Source organism: Prorops nasuta, unplaced genomic scaffold (genome assembly GCF_024137725.1).
Source record: "Prorops nasuta isolate Cenicafe-Biocafe unplaced genomic scaffold, Cenicafe_Pnas_1.2 PNAS00005, whole genome shotgun sequence".
Lineage (NCBI taxonomy): Eukaryota > Metazoa > Arthropoda > Insecta > Hymenoptera > Bethylidae > Prorops > Prorops nasuta.
The window spans coordinates 5,831,185-5,845,027 of NW_027116802.1; the positions used below are offsets into that span (position 1 = coordinate 5,831,185).

The window sequence follows — 13,843 nt, forward strand, 5'->3', positions numbered from 1 at the left end:
TTGATGAAATTTCAGCATTTCTACTTCCGATTGGATTAGATAATTCGACAATTGGCAGGGGTTGCATTGATCTTGGATAAGAATCGTTGGGCCACGGATTGTCCGTGGGTGAATTCAGGGATTAATGGATTCTGGGCGGATAGGGATGGGGAGGGAGGGGGGAGGGTATTGAATGGAGTACAGGTAGAGGAGAAGCCTCGAACGGCTCAGGGCTCTGATTAGTCGCTCTCCGTCGGACGAGGGGGCAAAGTAGGCGCCCAGGTAGCGTATCAGGCGTGGGCGAAAAGACCTTCTTCAAACTCCATATCGATTTTGGTAGTGCCCCTACCTATAAATGAATGACACCCTACGATCGTCGCTTTCTAAAAATTCCAGCAAACCTAAACACCACTACGCGTCTCCTAAATTGATTGCATTTAAATGAAAAACACCTGGATTCGATCAATTCTTGCGGAATCCTGTGTGTGTATATATATATATATATATATATATATATATAAACGTACGAGCCAAAACGGAGAGTCGAGTTTTATCTTACACTCGCTGCTTGTCCGAATCGATGAATTTCTCGTGTTTTTTGGAGGAGGGGATGAGGGGTTTTCCGAGGTAGCACGCCCAATGTGTGAATGAGGGACTGGAAGGTTCAGGGAATTGGGCGTTTATCGGCGGAATTCACGACGCAGCACGACATATCAGAGAGAGAGAGAGAGAGAGAGAGAGAAAGAAAGGGTGAGAGCAAGGGAGTGCACCGGAAACGAGCAAAGTGCACGAGTACCAAATTCACGACGCAACAAAAACTTTAAACTAACACTAACACCAAACTAACACTTTCTCGAAATAAATGTCTTCGAGTAACGCATTTTCCGAATTATCGATAGAATTCACCAATTTACTGATGGACGAGAAAAACGAACCGGAGGAAAGGGATTGGCTGGAGAAAAATTGTATCGAATCGTATTGCAGGAGATTCGGAGATTTGTAGTAATTTTCGTGGTTTATTCGGCTAGGAGAGAAAGACAGGGATAATCAGACGACACGGAGAAGAATGCGGTGTTGGTAAAGACGGTGATAAAAGGGGGCTGGAATGTTGTTTGGCGTTTCAATGGCAAAAAGGGTTAAAAAGGGTGGAACGAGAGAGTATAGACGGCACCGCCTATCCGCAAGCACCTCGCCCTAGCGCTCTGGTAAACACTGCGCCAGGCAGGATGCACCACCCGCTTTCCCGATGCACGATGAAACGCCTCGCGCCACCCACCGTCCGAATCAAGAAAGAATTCCTTATTTCTTTCCATTTACCAGTCTCGCTCGTCGAATCTCTCACTTTCCTTTTATACAGCCGCCTGTTTATGCTTGTCTGATTTATCCTATCTCTTTTCACTAGCTTCTCCACACATATATCAGCCCCTTTATCTCTTCTTACCCCAGCCGTTCCTTCATAGGATTTCTCGTCTCACGTCTGTTCGCATCTGTCCATTTCCACTGCACTTTTGTCCCTCTTTACGTCTCTCTCTCTCTCTCTCTCACTCTCTCTCTCTCTCCCCTTACGTCTTCTTCCTCCTCCTCACTCTCTTTTTTTTTTCTACAACGTTTCTTCCTCTCTCCAGGGATCCTCCCTTTCCGAGTTTTCGATCCAACCTCCCAAGGGTGACTCACACCATCCTCGGGAAGGTTGTCCTGGAGGCTAATCAGCGAGTTGGAAAAATGGTTGAAGCGAGATGGAGTAGTAGAGTAAAAAGAGAAAGAAAGATGGGAGGGGTGTACAGGAGAACGAGAGAGAGAAAGAGAGAGAGAGAGAGAGGGAATAGCGAGGGTGTGGAGGCTTCAAGTATGGCGGACTGGGATGGTTGTGGCTTCCACGAGGGACGACAGCGACGAAGGTGATCCTGGAGCAGCTGGAGATGAACCTCCGGCTCTCCAGAATTTGCACTTGCGCTAATAATTCGTCCTTAGCCACGAAATCCTCACGGACGACGTAGCCATGGATACTGCAGGATCGGCCGAGGAGCCACTAACAACTCATCCCCACCGACCCTTCTACCTCCCACGCCATTTTACACTTACTACTCTCACATATCCGTGTGTCTCCGCTTCTCTCACACCATCATCCCTTTTAGATATCAACCTATTCACGTCTAATCCAATATATACATTATACATATGTTTATATCGTTCTCGTGCACACTTTTAAACTCAAAATTTTGCACACAATCTTTAGATTCCCTGAAATTCGCTGAGATAACCACAACGATTCACCGGTACGGCAATTTTTATCTCACTATTACAAAGGTAGTGTAAAAATTTTCTTTAATTCTCAATAATTGTTTCATTTTGAGAATTTAGCGAGAACTTGAAGAATATTTAATATTGTGTCGTGCTTATATGCGTTTTAATTGTTTTTATAAGTAAGGCAGAAAAATAAATGTTTTCACGAGAAACTTTTGCCTTTACGATTGTTCTTTAAAATTGCAATAAAATTGACTAAGTTCCAGTGATACCTGCTACACAATACAACTATGAAAACTTTTTAGGAAAGCTCGAAGGCGATCGTTGCATTTATTCACTTACGCGGGACCTGTATCAACGTGATATTTCCATAATACGTGAAGCATCCATGATATGGACACTGACACGAATACGGAGCCGAGACTACCGAGTATTTGCAAACACACCCATAACATAAACAAAGCTTTTAAAATGCCAGAGAGAAATTAGTACAAGATTGGTCTAAAAAGACGAATATGAGTGTTTGCCAATTGAATGCTGCACGAGTAAGATCATACTATGATGGTATAACAATCTCACTAGTTGTGTGTACAAACAGTGTAGTTATACAGTAGTGGGAGTATCTCACTAATACAATGAAAGTGAGTATAATAGTGTAGGAGCGTCATTCTATCATTATATTCAAAACGAACCTCACCAACGTGGTAGAGAGACGTCATAAGCAGGTGCAAAAACACCATAATATTGTAGGCAAAAATGCCATCAATACAAATAAATATTTTCCCTTTCCTGCACGAGCTCATTCGGCTTGGTGTACGAGGAGAAATGTGTATGGATATGGTTATGATGGTATTATTGTTGAAAGGGAATCTCACTGATGCAGAGAGCATGAGAGAAACAGAGAGGGATAAAAGGGGAGAGGGGTGGGGGAAGCTGTAGTTTTTCCAACCCCGCTGGCACTTTCCCACACAGAGAGAAGAGTGCGCGAGCGCAAATGCGCTCCCCTCTGGACGAAAATGTCAATATCCTCTCTGGCTGTGCTCGCTGTGCTCACGATGCACTCTCTCCATCTCTCTTTCCTTTCTACCTAACCTCAACAACCTCCGGATGGCAACGCCATCTCGGTCCACATATCCATCCTCACTCACACTCGTACCCGCTATTCGCTCCCGAAAAGCACCTACACACCTTTCGCAACGTCCCACCACCAATCTCACGCCCATCCAAACTCAATCTCTACCCTGATTTATCCTCTTCTTGCTTTTCTTTTTATTTAAGAATTTCTAATGCTTTTGAACACACGATCTTAACCGATTTCACACTTCGGAGGTTTCCGTTGTACCTCGGTAACGCTCGCGGCTTCCTCGACCAATAGAAACCTGCTCAGAGTTCGAATTTCGATCGTTAACCGTTCTTGAATCGGTTCTGGCTCGTCCTCGCGATGTAAGCGATAGTTACTTCCCTTCTCGTTTTCCTATTGTTTTATTTTTAAACAAACTTACCGTCGCGTCAGCCTCGCACGAGATGAGCGACTTCGTCGTCATCAAGTCGCCGTCCTCGCGAAACCCGATGGTCTCCTATATCAAGGCGTAACTATAGCGATCCTGAGATCAATAACAGGCATGCGCAAACCCTGCTCTCCAGCAGCTATCCCCAAGAGAAACCGTCGGACACCCCCCAATCCAACTACCCTACCCGAAAAAGAATTAATAAACAATCGTCACTCCATTTTTCATTCTAGCTTCCATCGCTGAAACAATACTCCTTTATCAATATTGTATTTTTATTAATCTTGCTGGGCTCATATTTGTGTGTGAATTATAGTTGCTTTCTTATATTCGTAAATCTTAAAATATTATTTATATTGTAAGCATTTTATAATTAATTGTAATTGTTTGTTGAGCAATAACGTTTCATATGGTAAAATCAAACAAGTGTCCTTATACTCATTGACTCTTACTACTGCAGTTTCATACGGATAAACTCTATTTAAAATTTATAGTCATTAACATTCAATCTTTATTAGGATCAAATATTTTAATAAAGTATCTTAAATTTTATGTTTTCAATTTACTTTTTTATCATTTTAAAGTAATAAATATGTCTAGAACATATAAGTAATATCTACTGCAGCTACATTAATGTTATATCTTTTCTGCACAGTGCACAGGGCGCACTGGTGCACAGTAACTTCATTCAGTATAACCATGTTGACTGTTGAGTGCTTACACAAGTATTGGTATTTACTTGGTAGCTTATCCGGTCCGGTACGGCATACAGGAAACAGTAAAGTAACCGGTACGACTGTACGACTGATAATGAAGCGCGGTAAGAAAAATTATCGAAAATTAAATCATTATAAAATATAAAATTATATAAATATAAATATGTTTCAATGTGAGTTCAATGATTTAGTTATATTTAATTGTTATAAAATTATTATATTTTACAGGTTAACATAACCTAAGTAGCGTGTAATTTTTGTTAACAAGAATAGAACAGTTTTAATTTAAAGATGATAAGAACGATTTTGTCCAAACTGAGGGTAAAAAATCGCTGTATATTAAGGCGAGCATTCTCAAAAGCGTCAGTAGAAAATAAGGAAAATGAGGAAAAAATGCCAGCCTGGCAGATACACAGTTATGATGGTTTAAAAGGATTAGCTTTGTCAAATGCTAGAATACCTATCATTTCAAGGCCAACAGAAGTTCTGATTAAAGTGGAAGCATCCAGTGTCAATCCAATAGATGTGTTAATGACAGGTAAATCATGACTTATTAATTATTTTTAATCAATATTAATAATTTATTATTAATTTTAGAGGGTTATGGAGCAACAACGTTGAATCTTATGCGCAGAACCAGATCTATAGTTAACGAATTAAGATGTAATTACAATGAAAATGTGGAATTTCCTCTTACTCTAGGTAGAGATTTCTCTGGAAAAATCGTATTGAAGGGACATGCAGTCAGAAGTAATTTGAACTTGGGTGATGATGTATGGGGAGTTGTACCTATTAATCAACAAGGTTGCCATGCTAAATACATTGCTATAGATGATTCATTGGTAAGGTTTAAATTTATATTTATTAATGATCAAATCATAAAGATAATTGAATATTTTTTTCAGATTAATTCAAAACCAACGAATTTATTGCATATTGAAGCAGCCAGTATTCCATATGCGGGTCTTACTGCATATTCTGCACTGTGGATAACTGGAGGCCTCCTTTGTGGAACAAGAAAGGAAAGTGAAAAGAAAAAAAAGATTCTTATATTGGGAGGCTCTGGTGGAGTAGGAACAATGGCTATCCAGCTTTTAAAATCTCAAGATATCAATGTAAATAAACTCAATTTTTCTTCACACATAAAATAATGCAATCAAATACTTCTACTAATTGTGTAGGTCGTGACGACATGCAATGAAGATGCAGTAGAAATGCTCCAAAGATTAGGGGCTGATAAAGTTATTAATTACAAAGATGAAAAGGTTGATATAAATGTAAAGTGTGAGGGGCCGTAAGTTAATATGTTATTATACAGGGGGCTTAATGAAATTCCTCATACTGACATTACAGAGCAAAAATCGAAAGCATGTGTTAACGATGAAGTGTAATTTGACGACGAATTTCAAACTTATTGTAGAATTATAAGGACTCCACGAGCTACTCTTTCCAATAAAATGGTCAGATTTTTAAAAAAAAGGGATAAAAATTGTTTAACCCTTATCGGGTGCTAACTTCATAAATGTGATTGCTGCTGTCACATGAAAGTTGACTTACAAAAACAAGGGTTAACTAGTTGCTTTTGTAACATGCAATCTTTTATACATTTTTTCAAATATCTTACTATTTTTCAAGAAAAGAAACTTTCTCAACGTCACACTCAAATACTACATTAATTTATTATCAATTTTCAAATAAGGCTGTATCGTTGACACGCGTTTCACTCTTTAATGTCGGTATGAGAGACCCTGTCAAATCAATTTGTAACGACAATAATATCTTGTAGCTACGATATAATTTTGGATTGCTGCAAACAAGGAGTAGATGATGTGAAAAGAAGAGGCTATGAACATAATATTTTTATAACATTAAATTCGCCATTATTAAAAAATGTCGACGAACATGGTTTGTTTGGCGGTTCGCTTCAAAACATTAATAGCATAGTTAGACAAAACTTGCCACATGTATCTAATCAAGGCTCGGTGAGATGGGCATTTTTTGCGCCATCAAAAAGAGGAATGGCATTAATTCAAGATCTTGTCTTAAATAAAAAGGTACAGCTTTTTTCTCACGATTCTCTCTCTCTCTAATCAATAAAAAGACCAAGTCTAACAGTATTGTTTTTAGCTAACACCTGTTATACAAGAAGTTTATCCTTTTAAAAATTTACCTGAAGCTTACAAGAGGGTATCACAAGGACACTTACGTGGTAAATTAGTTATTGATATGAGTGAATAGACTTTTGAATTTATAAAATAAAATATTTATGCTTTAATTATATACAATAAATTATAGTATTTTTCTAAGTTTTGATGTATCTCTTTTATTGCATAAGTTTTCAATATTAAATCCTATTTTTTTCTGAACATCTAACCAACAATTTGTTGCTATTTCTGTGGCTTTTCTGTTACCATCTTCTAAAACTTGTTGCAAATAGTGTGGCTCTTCCAATAATTTTGATATTTCTTCCTGTATTGGTGCTAACTTGGAAACTATTACATCTCCTAATAACAATTTATACCTGCATCAAAATTTGTTTAATTAGAGTTACTGTACCTATTGATCTTTTTCAGTTGCAACTAATTTAGATCTTACTGTGCTGTTTCCAATCCCTCTGCCTCTTTACAAATTTCCTCAGGTGTTTTATCAACTAGTAAAGAATGTATAGTTACTAAATTTGATACACCTGGACGATTTTCTGGTTCATAAGTCACAGCAGAATTAAAATCTGTGACTGCTTTTTTTATTTTACTCCTTAAAACATGAGGCTCATCCAGTAGATCTAGTCTACCTTTTGGATTTTCTTCAGATTTTGACATTTTTTTATTGGGATCACGCAAAGACTTTATTCTATTGGATTTCTCTAGGAGGAATCACATATATTAATACTGAGAAGTTATATTTTTTCAAATAATATAGATTTATGTGAACATGATATATATATACCACTAAGCATTGAATGGGGTATTGGAAATAAATTTCCAAATTTCTTATTGAAACTTTCTGCTAGATCCTGAGCTAACTGAATATGCTGAACTTGATCTTGCCCGATTGGTACATGAGTGGCTCTACAATATCAATACTAATGGATTAATTTTTTTACTACAAAAATAAAACACTAATTACAAGAATCACTGAAAACATTTATACCGGTACAGTAATATATCAGCAGCTTGTAAGACTGGATATATATAAAGGCCAAGTGGAATATCTTTAATGCTTTGACTTTTTTCTTTAAACTGTGGTAAATGCCCAAGCCTTGGCATAGTTGAAATACAACCAAGTACCCATGATAGCTGTGTATGCATAGGTACAGAAGACTGCTGAAATAATATACTTTTCTGAGGACTTATGCCACAAGCCAATAAAGTTGCTGTCATCTTTAAGATATCTTCTGATAATTTTTTAGGATCCTGAATTTTAAATTATAATTGCATAAGGAAAACTGAATTCTAAACTAGCAAATTAATTATAAATTTAAGTAACAATTCACTTGGGATAATGTGATAGAATGTAAATCAACTATGCTCCAAATCACATCCTCTTTGGACTCTTGCAGCTCTACCCATTTTTTAATGACACCCAAATAGTTCCCTATATGCATGCTACCCGTTGGTTGTATCCCAGAGAATATCCTCCTAGGATAAATTTTTTGTATTGTCTAAAAAACAATATTATAATTAAAATTAATTTAATTAAAGAATAAAGTTTATTTACTATTAGCAGATATTAAGAAAGATTTTACCTTTTGACTAAAACTGACATTTTGTGATTTTGCAAAATATGATCTACAAACTTTTAACAAAAATTCGCTCCGTCTATAGAAGGAGATTTTATTTCTCTTCAACATTTTCTAATTTCTATGGGAGTTTACAAAATAAATCATATATGATAAACTCTACAGTCTTACGCTCACGACGCTCACCGCTCACGACGATGCGAATTGCGATACATAGGTCTGTTCTTTTTTTCTACACTATCGAACTGGTGCAATTAGTTGAAATAAGATACAAACATATGTTTTCTCACTTTAACTCATTGTATGGGTGGACTAGTGTAGCAATCAGCGAAGAAAAACAGACCACATATTACACACGAGGATTGCCGACTATTACCGAGGATAACATACTATACATTATATACAGTATTTGCTGTATTTGATACTAGCGCTGTGTTTAGGAAAGCAACTAAACTTTAAATTTTGGCGGTTTTATAGATAATATTCCATAAACAATTTTTTTTGTTATGAGTTTAAAAAGTCATTGACACTAAATATAAACCAATCGACTGTTTCAGGTTTAGTACGGTTTGAAAGTTCGAAACGATAACAACGTTCGAAGGTTCGAAGATTTGGAATCCACGTTTATTAGCAACATGGAACCAACAAGCTCGTCCAGTTCAAGTGAAAATTCATATTCGAATCATGATCAAAATCGAGATCCAAATGAAAGAGTACCTAGTCCATTTGATTCCTGGAATTCAAGTGCATCTTTAAGTTCGTGTCAACCGAGCAGCTCATGTCAATCAACAAGTAATTCTCATCAACCGTCAAGTTCGTGCGAAGCTTCAAGTTCATGTGAATCGTATGAGCCTTCGAGCACAAGCCAGCCTTCATGTTCCAGAAGCAGAAGATCTAGAAGTTCGCATCGAATAAATCAACCAACTAGCTCGAATCAGTCATCATCCGACTCAAATGAACCAAACAATAATAATGAAAATCGACTGGCAATGGCAACAAATTCACGTGAACTAGCCCTTTTAACTCAATCCACCAGTTCACGTCGTGTTTCAATTTCCAACGAGCCAGAAGCCAATCAAATCACGATTTCGATTACCACGGATCTGGACAGACCCCTCATATCCACAGTAGCAGCGTTAGAAGCGTAGGTTTAAATTTATATTTTATTATTTCTATTTATATCTTAATATATATTCGCCTAGATACAATATATTTTATATTATTCATTTATTATATTTCGAAATACATATTTTAATTACGATACGTTTCTTTTCTTATGCCTTTTATATGGACATATTTAAATGTGACTAATTCATTATAACAGTTAAAATTATTGTTAAATTCACAATTAAAAATTGAACGTTGATGTTTATAAATATTGATTTTTAGGACCGTTAATAATTTACCGGTGTATAATCCTGCAGAACACCAGCATATACGAACAGTTGGAAATATATTGTTTCCTGCTGGTCTGATAAAAACACATTTAAGGAAACTTGGAAAATTAGTGATACAGCCGCTGAGTGCAACGCATCTTTTACATATTGGAACACCGCTATTCATTCCTTCTCCAATAGTAAAAAGAAATTTGTATCTTGGCGATGTAGATGATATTTTTGGTCCACTTACCGAGCCTCTGTATATGACATCCTTTACTATGGAATATTTCATTCAGCATTTCAATTTTCCCTTAATCGGTAAAGAAGCCTATTTTCATCCACATCATCCCAAAACCGGATTTTTTCGTACCGAAAGGCTACCGAATGGCACCATTAATTTAACCAGATTCAAATAAATTAATTCTTTTAAATTTAATACAAATTTCGACATAAGTCTATTCTCTAAATATAGACTGTACATACTTACTGTACATTAGAATTTGTTCAACAATTGTCGAACTTACGACGAGCTCTATTAGTAATATTACAAGTTTTTTAGCTGCCAATTAATAATATTAATAAATCATATTATTATTTTGACGAAACAGAACTCTCACAATTCGTTCTGCGAAAAAATTGTTAATAATGACATATTAAATATATAAAAAATTAATTCGATATTTAGTAAAAGAATAAATCTTAATTTTATCAAAGAAGTGATTTTTCAATAATATTAAAAAATGTTTTTTAATATTTATAATCAAGTATGAAAATGGCCTGTATATTAATAGTTAATTTATACATTATTGTAGCATTATTAGTAATATTTACTTTTATAAAATTTTATAAAATAAATAGGTATAATGTATAACAATAATGATGATGTGCTAATCTATATTCCCAATGTCACAGAGTAGTAAATATATAATCGCATAAGGACGCATATAGGAAATTGATTATACTATTAGAGAGATGAGAGAAATAAATAAATTTAAAAAATTAATTTATCACAAAGTTTTACACATTGAAATTATATATAATGATAACTCTATACAATTTATCTTTTATAACTTTTATAATTTGTAGAAGGATGTTGATATGAAGGAAAATCAGGGGCCAGGAGTAGTACTGGAAATATAGAATGAAGTAGGAGAGGGAAATAGTTGCGCCGGAATGGATTGTAATAGATAAAATTCCAAGGTTTGACTGGGTTTGTTTGACGTGTCAGTCAGTATACTCTTACTCAATAATCAGTATACTGTCAGAGCATCAGCGTCAGTGTCATCCGGAAAACGAAAGAACTCAGGCTTTAGAGCCGTCACTATAGACTTAATTCGACTAAAATTTTCACGCGCTAACCCCAACCCCAATCAACAAAAGAACGAATGAACTTTGCAAGTTTTGCAATTTGATTCTAATGCTGATAATTGCTGATAGAACCAATGCATATAATTAAACTATTCGCACAAGTACTCACTATTGAAAACAGAAATGAAACTCGATCGTTATAGTTATTATAAGAGCCTGAATTAAAATTTCGGAGCTCTGCCCAACAAAAGTTCCACTCGATAAAAACTTGTTTGCATATTCATATTTTTACCTTAATATACTATAAATATGTCAAATAAAAGAATTTCTGTAAGTATACCAAGTTATAGTATTCTTTTTTAACAATATTACATGAATATTTTGTTTCTTGCAATTATTTAAATACTAATAATAAATTTTATTTTTCATATGATTTTTACAATGAATAATTTATACAAATTTTTAGGCTAGTACAAATGTATCGGAACAGGCCCATCAAGTGTCTAGAGCAAAAAGAGGCCAGGCTGTTGGAAGTGTGCGAGGATTTAGAGGTTGTACTGTTTGGTTAACTGGTTTATCTGGAGCAGGAAAAACATCTATTGCCTTCCAAGTAGAGGCTATTTTAGTAGACCATGGAATAGCTGCTTATGGCCTTGATGGAGATAATGTGAGGAGTGGTTTAAATTATAATTTAGGATTTAGCAAAGAAGATAGGAAGGAAAATATACGTAGAGTAGCTGAAGTAGCCAAGCTTTTTGCGGATAGTGGTCAAATCTGTTTATGTAGTTTTGTCTCTCCTTTTGAAGAAGACAGACAAATGGCTAGACAGATTCATCAAGTTTCTGATTTGCCATTCTTTGAAGTTTTTGTTGATACTCCTCTCAATGTTTGCGAAGCCAGAGATACGAAAGGGTTGTACAAAAAAGCTAGGGAAGGTGCAATAAAAGGCTTCACAGGAATTGATCAAATGTATGAAAGGCCACTGAATCCTGATTTAATTGTAACTACAGAAAATTGCACTTTGGAAGAGTCAGCCTCGCATGTAATTAACCTTCTGGAAAAACAGTGTATTATACCAGCCCTTCCTAAACCTGTTGAGCTAATCAGGGAATTATTTGTACCAGAGTCAAGAATAGTTTCTACTAAAGAGGAGGCTGAATCTCTTGAAAAATTAGAAATATTTTTTATAGATTTGCAATGGTTACAAGTTTTATCCGAAGGTTGGGCAGCCCCTCTTACAGGTTTTATGAGGGAAGACCAATATCTACAGGTATAATTAAACAATTTCCAGAAAGGAGCATTACATATTTTATATTTTTGCGTCAATTAAAGATTAGTCAACATTTACTTTGATTTTGTAGACTCAACATTTAAAGTGCCTCTTAGATAATGGTAAAGAAATAAATCAGTCCATTCCAATAGTGTTACCATTAACTACAGCAGACAAAAATCGATTAGAGGGCCTATCAGCTGTAACATTAAAGTACAAAAACAAAGCAGTAGCTATAGTAAGAAAACCAGAGTTCTACTTTCATAGAAAGGAAGAAAGATGTGGCTGGCAGTTTGGAACTCACAATTTAGATCATCCTTATGTAAAAATAATTTACGAATCAGGAGATTGGCTTATGGGAGGTGATGTAGAAGTTTTAGAAAGAATTAAATGGTATGACGGTTTAGATAACTACAGGTTAACGCCAAATGAGATTAGGTCGAGATGTAAGCGGATGAAGGCTGATGCCGTTTATGCATTTCAATTAAGAAATCCGATACATAATGGTCATGCATTATTAATGCAGGTAAACTTTATTAATCTGTATTTCATATTTGGAATAAAAATTCATTTTTTTCTCGCTTCATTATAGGATACTAGAAGACGTTTACTGGAAGAACGAGGCTTCAAAAATCCAGTTTTATTACTACATCCTTTGGGTGGTTGGACAAAAGACGATGATGTACCGCTACAAACAAGAATACTTCAACACAAAGCCATTCTAGACGAGGGTATTTTAAATCCTGATGATACAATCCTTGCTATTTTTCCTAGTCCAATGATGTATGCAGGCCCAATAGAGGTATTTCATATATGCATACATTTATTAAACAAAAAATACTATTAAGCAACTACTGCAATTACACATTGGATATTAAATCTTTCAGGTACAGTGGCATGCAAAGTCAAGAATGAATGCGGGTGCCAATTTTTATATTGTTGGTAGAGATCCTGCGGGAATTCCTCATCCCATAAAAGATGCAACTCCTGATGGTAATCTATATGATCCAACCCATGGTGCAAGAGTGCTTACAATTGCTCGAGGTCTCCAAAGTCTCGAAATTATTCCATTCATAGTAGCAGCATACGATAGAAAATTTAAGAAAATGGCCTTCTTTGATCCTAGTCGCAAACAGGATTTCGATTTTATATCAGGGACCAGGATGAGAGGTTTATAATTTTATATAAAGTTAGTGTTTTTTGCCCTAAAATTATTAAAAATGAATATTTATTTTTAGAATTGGCTAAAGCTGGTCAAAATCCACCTGATGGATTTATGTCCTCAAAAGCATGGAGTATTCTGGCACAATATTATCAAAGCTTAGATAAAAAATGATCGTTTTATATTGTCTTAAAAAGAATTTAGATGAAATTGTAGGTAAATTAATGTTTATAGTTACGAAACTTTTCGTATATGCAAATCCGGAGGCATAAATTAATTCTATTTATGTTTATTTAAATATTTTTACTTATAATTGTAAATACATTTTTAGTGAAATATAAAGCCATTGTGAATAAACTCTATTTTACAATAGTAGCAAAAGTATTCTACTGATGCATTAAAAGCAATGGCTAATTATTAATGAGCTAAATAAAATAGTAAATAATATATGCATTTTGATGCACAGCAAATTGTAAGAAAATATTTTTATCTATTTACAAATTATTTATATGATCTTTGAAACTATTTGAATATTATT

General features: G+C 35.2%; 4 protein-coding genes across 6 annotated transcripts; 3 read left to right on the plus strand and 1 right to left on the minus strand.

Moving 5' to 3' along the window:
* The first annotated feature begins 4,409 nt into the window (after nucleotides 1–4,409).
* On the plus strand, nucleotides 4,410–6,711 carry LOC136773850 (reticulon-4-interacting protein 1, mitochondrial-like). The gene is made up of 7 exons (XM_066727763.1): nucleotides 4,410–4,551; nucleotides 4,676–4,985; nucleotides 5,045–5,289; nucleotides 5,353–5,562; nucleotides 5,629–5,741; nucleotides 6,234–6,501; nucleotides 6,575–6,711. The coding sequence occupies exons 2-7, from the start codon at nucleotides 4,739–4,741 to the stop codon at nucleotides 6,683–6,685; spliced, it is 1,194 nt and encodes a 397-aa protein (XP_066583860.1). The 5' UTR covers nucleotides 4,410–4,551; nucleotides 4,676–4,738; the 3' UTR covers nucleotides 6,686–6,711.
* Nucleotides 6,712–6,736: 25 nt separating this feature from the next.
* Nucleotides 6,737–8,409, minus strand: LOC136773851 (tryptophan--tRNA ligase, mitochondrial-like). The gene is made up of 6 exons (XM_066727764.1): nucleotides 8,193–8,409; nucleotides 7,941–8,108; nucleotides 7,598–7,860; nucleotides 7,394–7,515; nucleotides 7,043–7,310; nucleotides 6,737–6,968 (listed from the first exon to the last, which is right to left on the minus strand). Exons 1-6 carry the CDS (start codon nucleotides 8,295–8,297, stop codon nucleotides 6,737–6,739), a joined length of 1,158 nt encoding a protein of 385 aa, XP_066583861.1. The 5' UTR covers nucleotides 8,298–8,409.
* Nucleotides 8,410–8,767: 358 nt separating this feature from the next.
* Nucleotides 8,768–10,262, plus strand: LOC136773951 (putative uncharacterized protein DDB_G0281733). 3 transcript variants are annotated; one of them, XM_066727947.1, is made up of 2 exons: nucleotides 8,768–9,330; nucleotides 9,576–10,262. In XM_066727947.1, the coding sequence occupies exons 1-2, from the start codon at nucleotides 8,822–8,824 to the stop codon at nucleotides 9,979–9,981; spliced, it is 915 nt and encodes a 304-aa protein (XP_066584044.1). In that variant the 5' UTR covers nucleotides 8,768–8,821; the 3' UTR covers nucleotides 9,982–10,262. The 3 variants fall into 3 exon arrangements, with proteins under 3 accessions (XP_066584044.1, XP_066584045.1, XP_066584046.1); XM_066727948.1 differs by having other exon boundaries at nucleotides 9,611–10,262; XM_066727949.1 differs by having other exon boundaries at nucleotides 9,862–10,262.
* A 476-nt stretch (nucleotides 10,263–10,738) lies between these two features.
* Nucleotides 10,739–13,520, plus strand: LOC136773949 (bifunctional 3'-phosphoadenosine 5'-phosphosulfate synthase-like). Its single transcript, XM_066727945.1, has 6 exons — nucleotides 10,739–11,203; nucleotides 11,340–12,143; nucleotides 12,235–12,669; nucleotides 12,736–12,945; nucleotides 13,031–13,313; nucleotides 13,382–13,520. The coding sequence occupies exons 1-6, from the start codon at nucleotides 11,183–11,185 to the stop codon at nucleotides 13,477–13,479; spliced, it is 1,851 nt and encodes a 616-aa protein (XP_066584042.1). The 5' UTR covers nucleotides 10,739–11,182; the 3' UTR covers nucleotides 13,480–13,520.
* Nucleotides 13,521–13,843: the final 323 nt, after the last annotated feature.

What these genes read in the sequence shown, in the direction of transcription:
- LOC136773851 (XM_066727764.1), bottom strand. Translation starts at nt 8,297, where the DNA reads ATGTTGAAGAGAAATAAAATCTCCTTCTATAGACGGAGCGAATTTTTG. An exon ending in ATTCTATCACATTATCCCAA is followed by an intron (nt 7,861 to 7,940) that starts GTGAATTGTTAC and finishes TTTAAAATTCAG; the next exon opens with GATCCTAAAAAATTATCAGA. An exon ending in GCTGATATATTACTGTACCG is followed by an intron (nt 7,516 to 7,597) that starts GTATAAATGTTT and finishes TTGATATTGTAG; the next exon opens with AGCCACTCATGTACCAATCG.
- LOC136773949 (XM_066727945.1), top strand. Translation starts at nt 11,183, where the DNA reads ATGTCAAATAAAAGAATTTCT. An exon ending in GGGAAGACCAATATCTACAG is followed by an intron (nt 12,144 to 12,234) that starts GTATAATTAAAC and finishes TTGATTTTGTAG; the next exon opens with ACTCAACATTTAAAGTGCCT. An exon ending in GTCATGCATTATTAATGCAG is followed by an intron (nt 12,670 to 12,735) that starts GTAAACTTTATT and finishes GCTTCATTATAG; the next exon opens with GATACTAGAAGACGTTTACT.
- LOC136773951 (XM_066727947.1), top strand. Translation starts at nt 8,822, where the DNA reads ATGGAACCAACAAGCTCGTCCAGTTCAAGTGAAAATTCATATTCGAAT. An exon ending in ACAGTAGCAGCGTTAGAAGC is followed by an intron (nt 9,331 to 9,575) that starts GTAGGTTTAAAT and finishes ATTGATTTTTAG; the next exon opens with GACCGTTAATAATTTACCGG.
- LOC136773850 (XM_066727763.1), top strand. Translation starts at nt 4,739, where the DNA reads ATGATAAGAACGATTTTGTCCAAACTGAGGGTAAAAAATCGCTGTATA. An exon ending in AATAGATGTGTTAATGACAG is followed by an intron (nt 4,986 to 5,044) that starts GTAAATCATGAC and finishes TATTAATTTTAG; the next exon opens with AGGGTTATGGAGCAACAACG. An exon ending in ATCTTGTCTTAAATAAAAAG is followed by an intron (nt 6,502 to 6,574) that starts GTACAGCTTTTT and finishes TATTGTTTTTAG; the next exon opens with CTAACACCTGTTATACAAGA.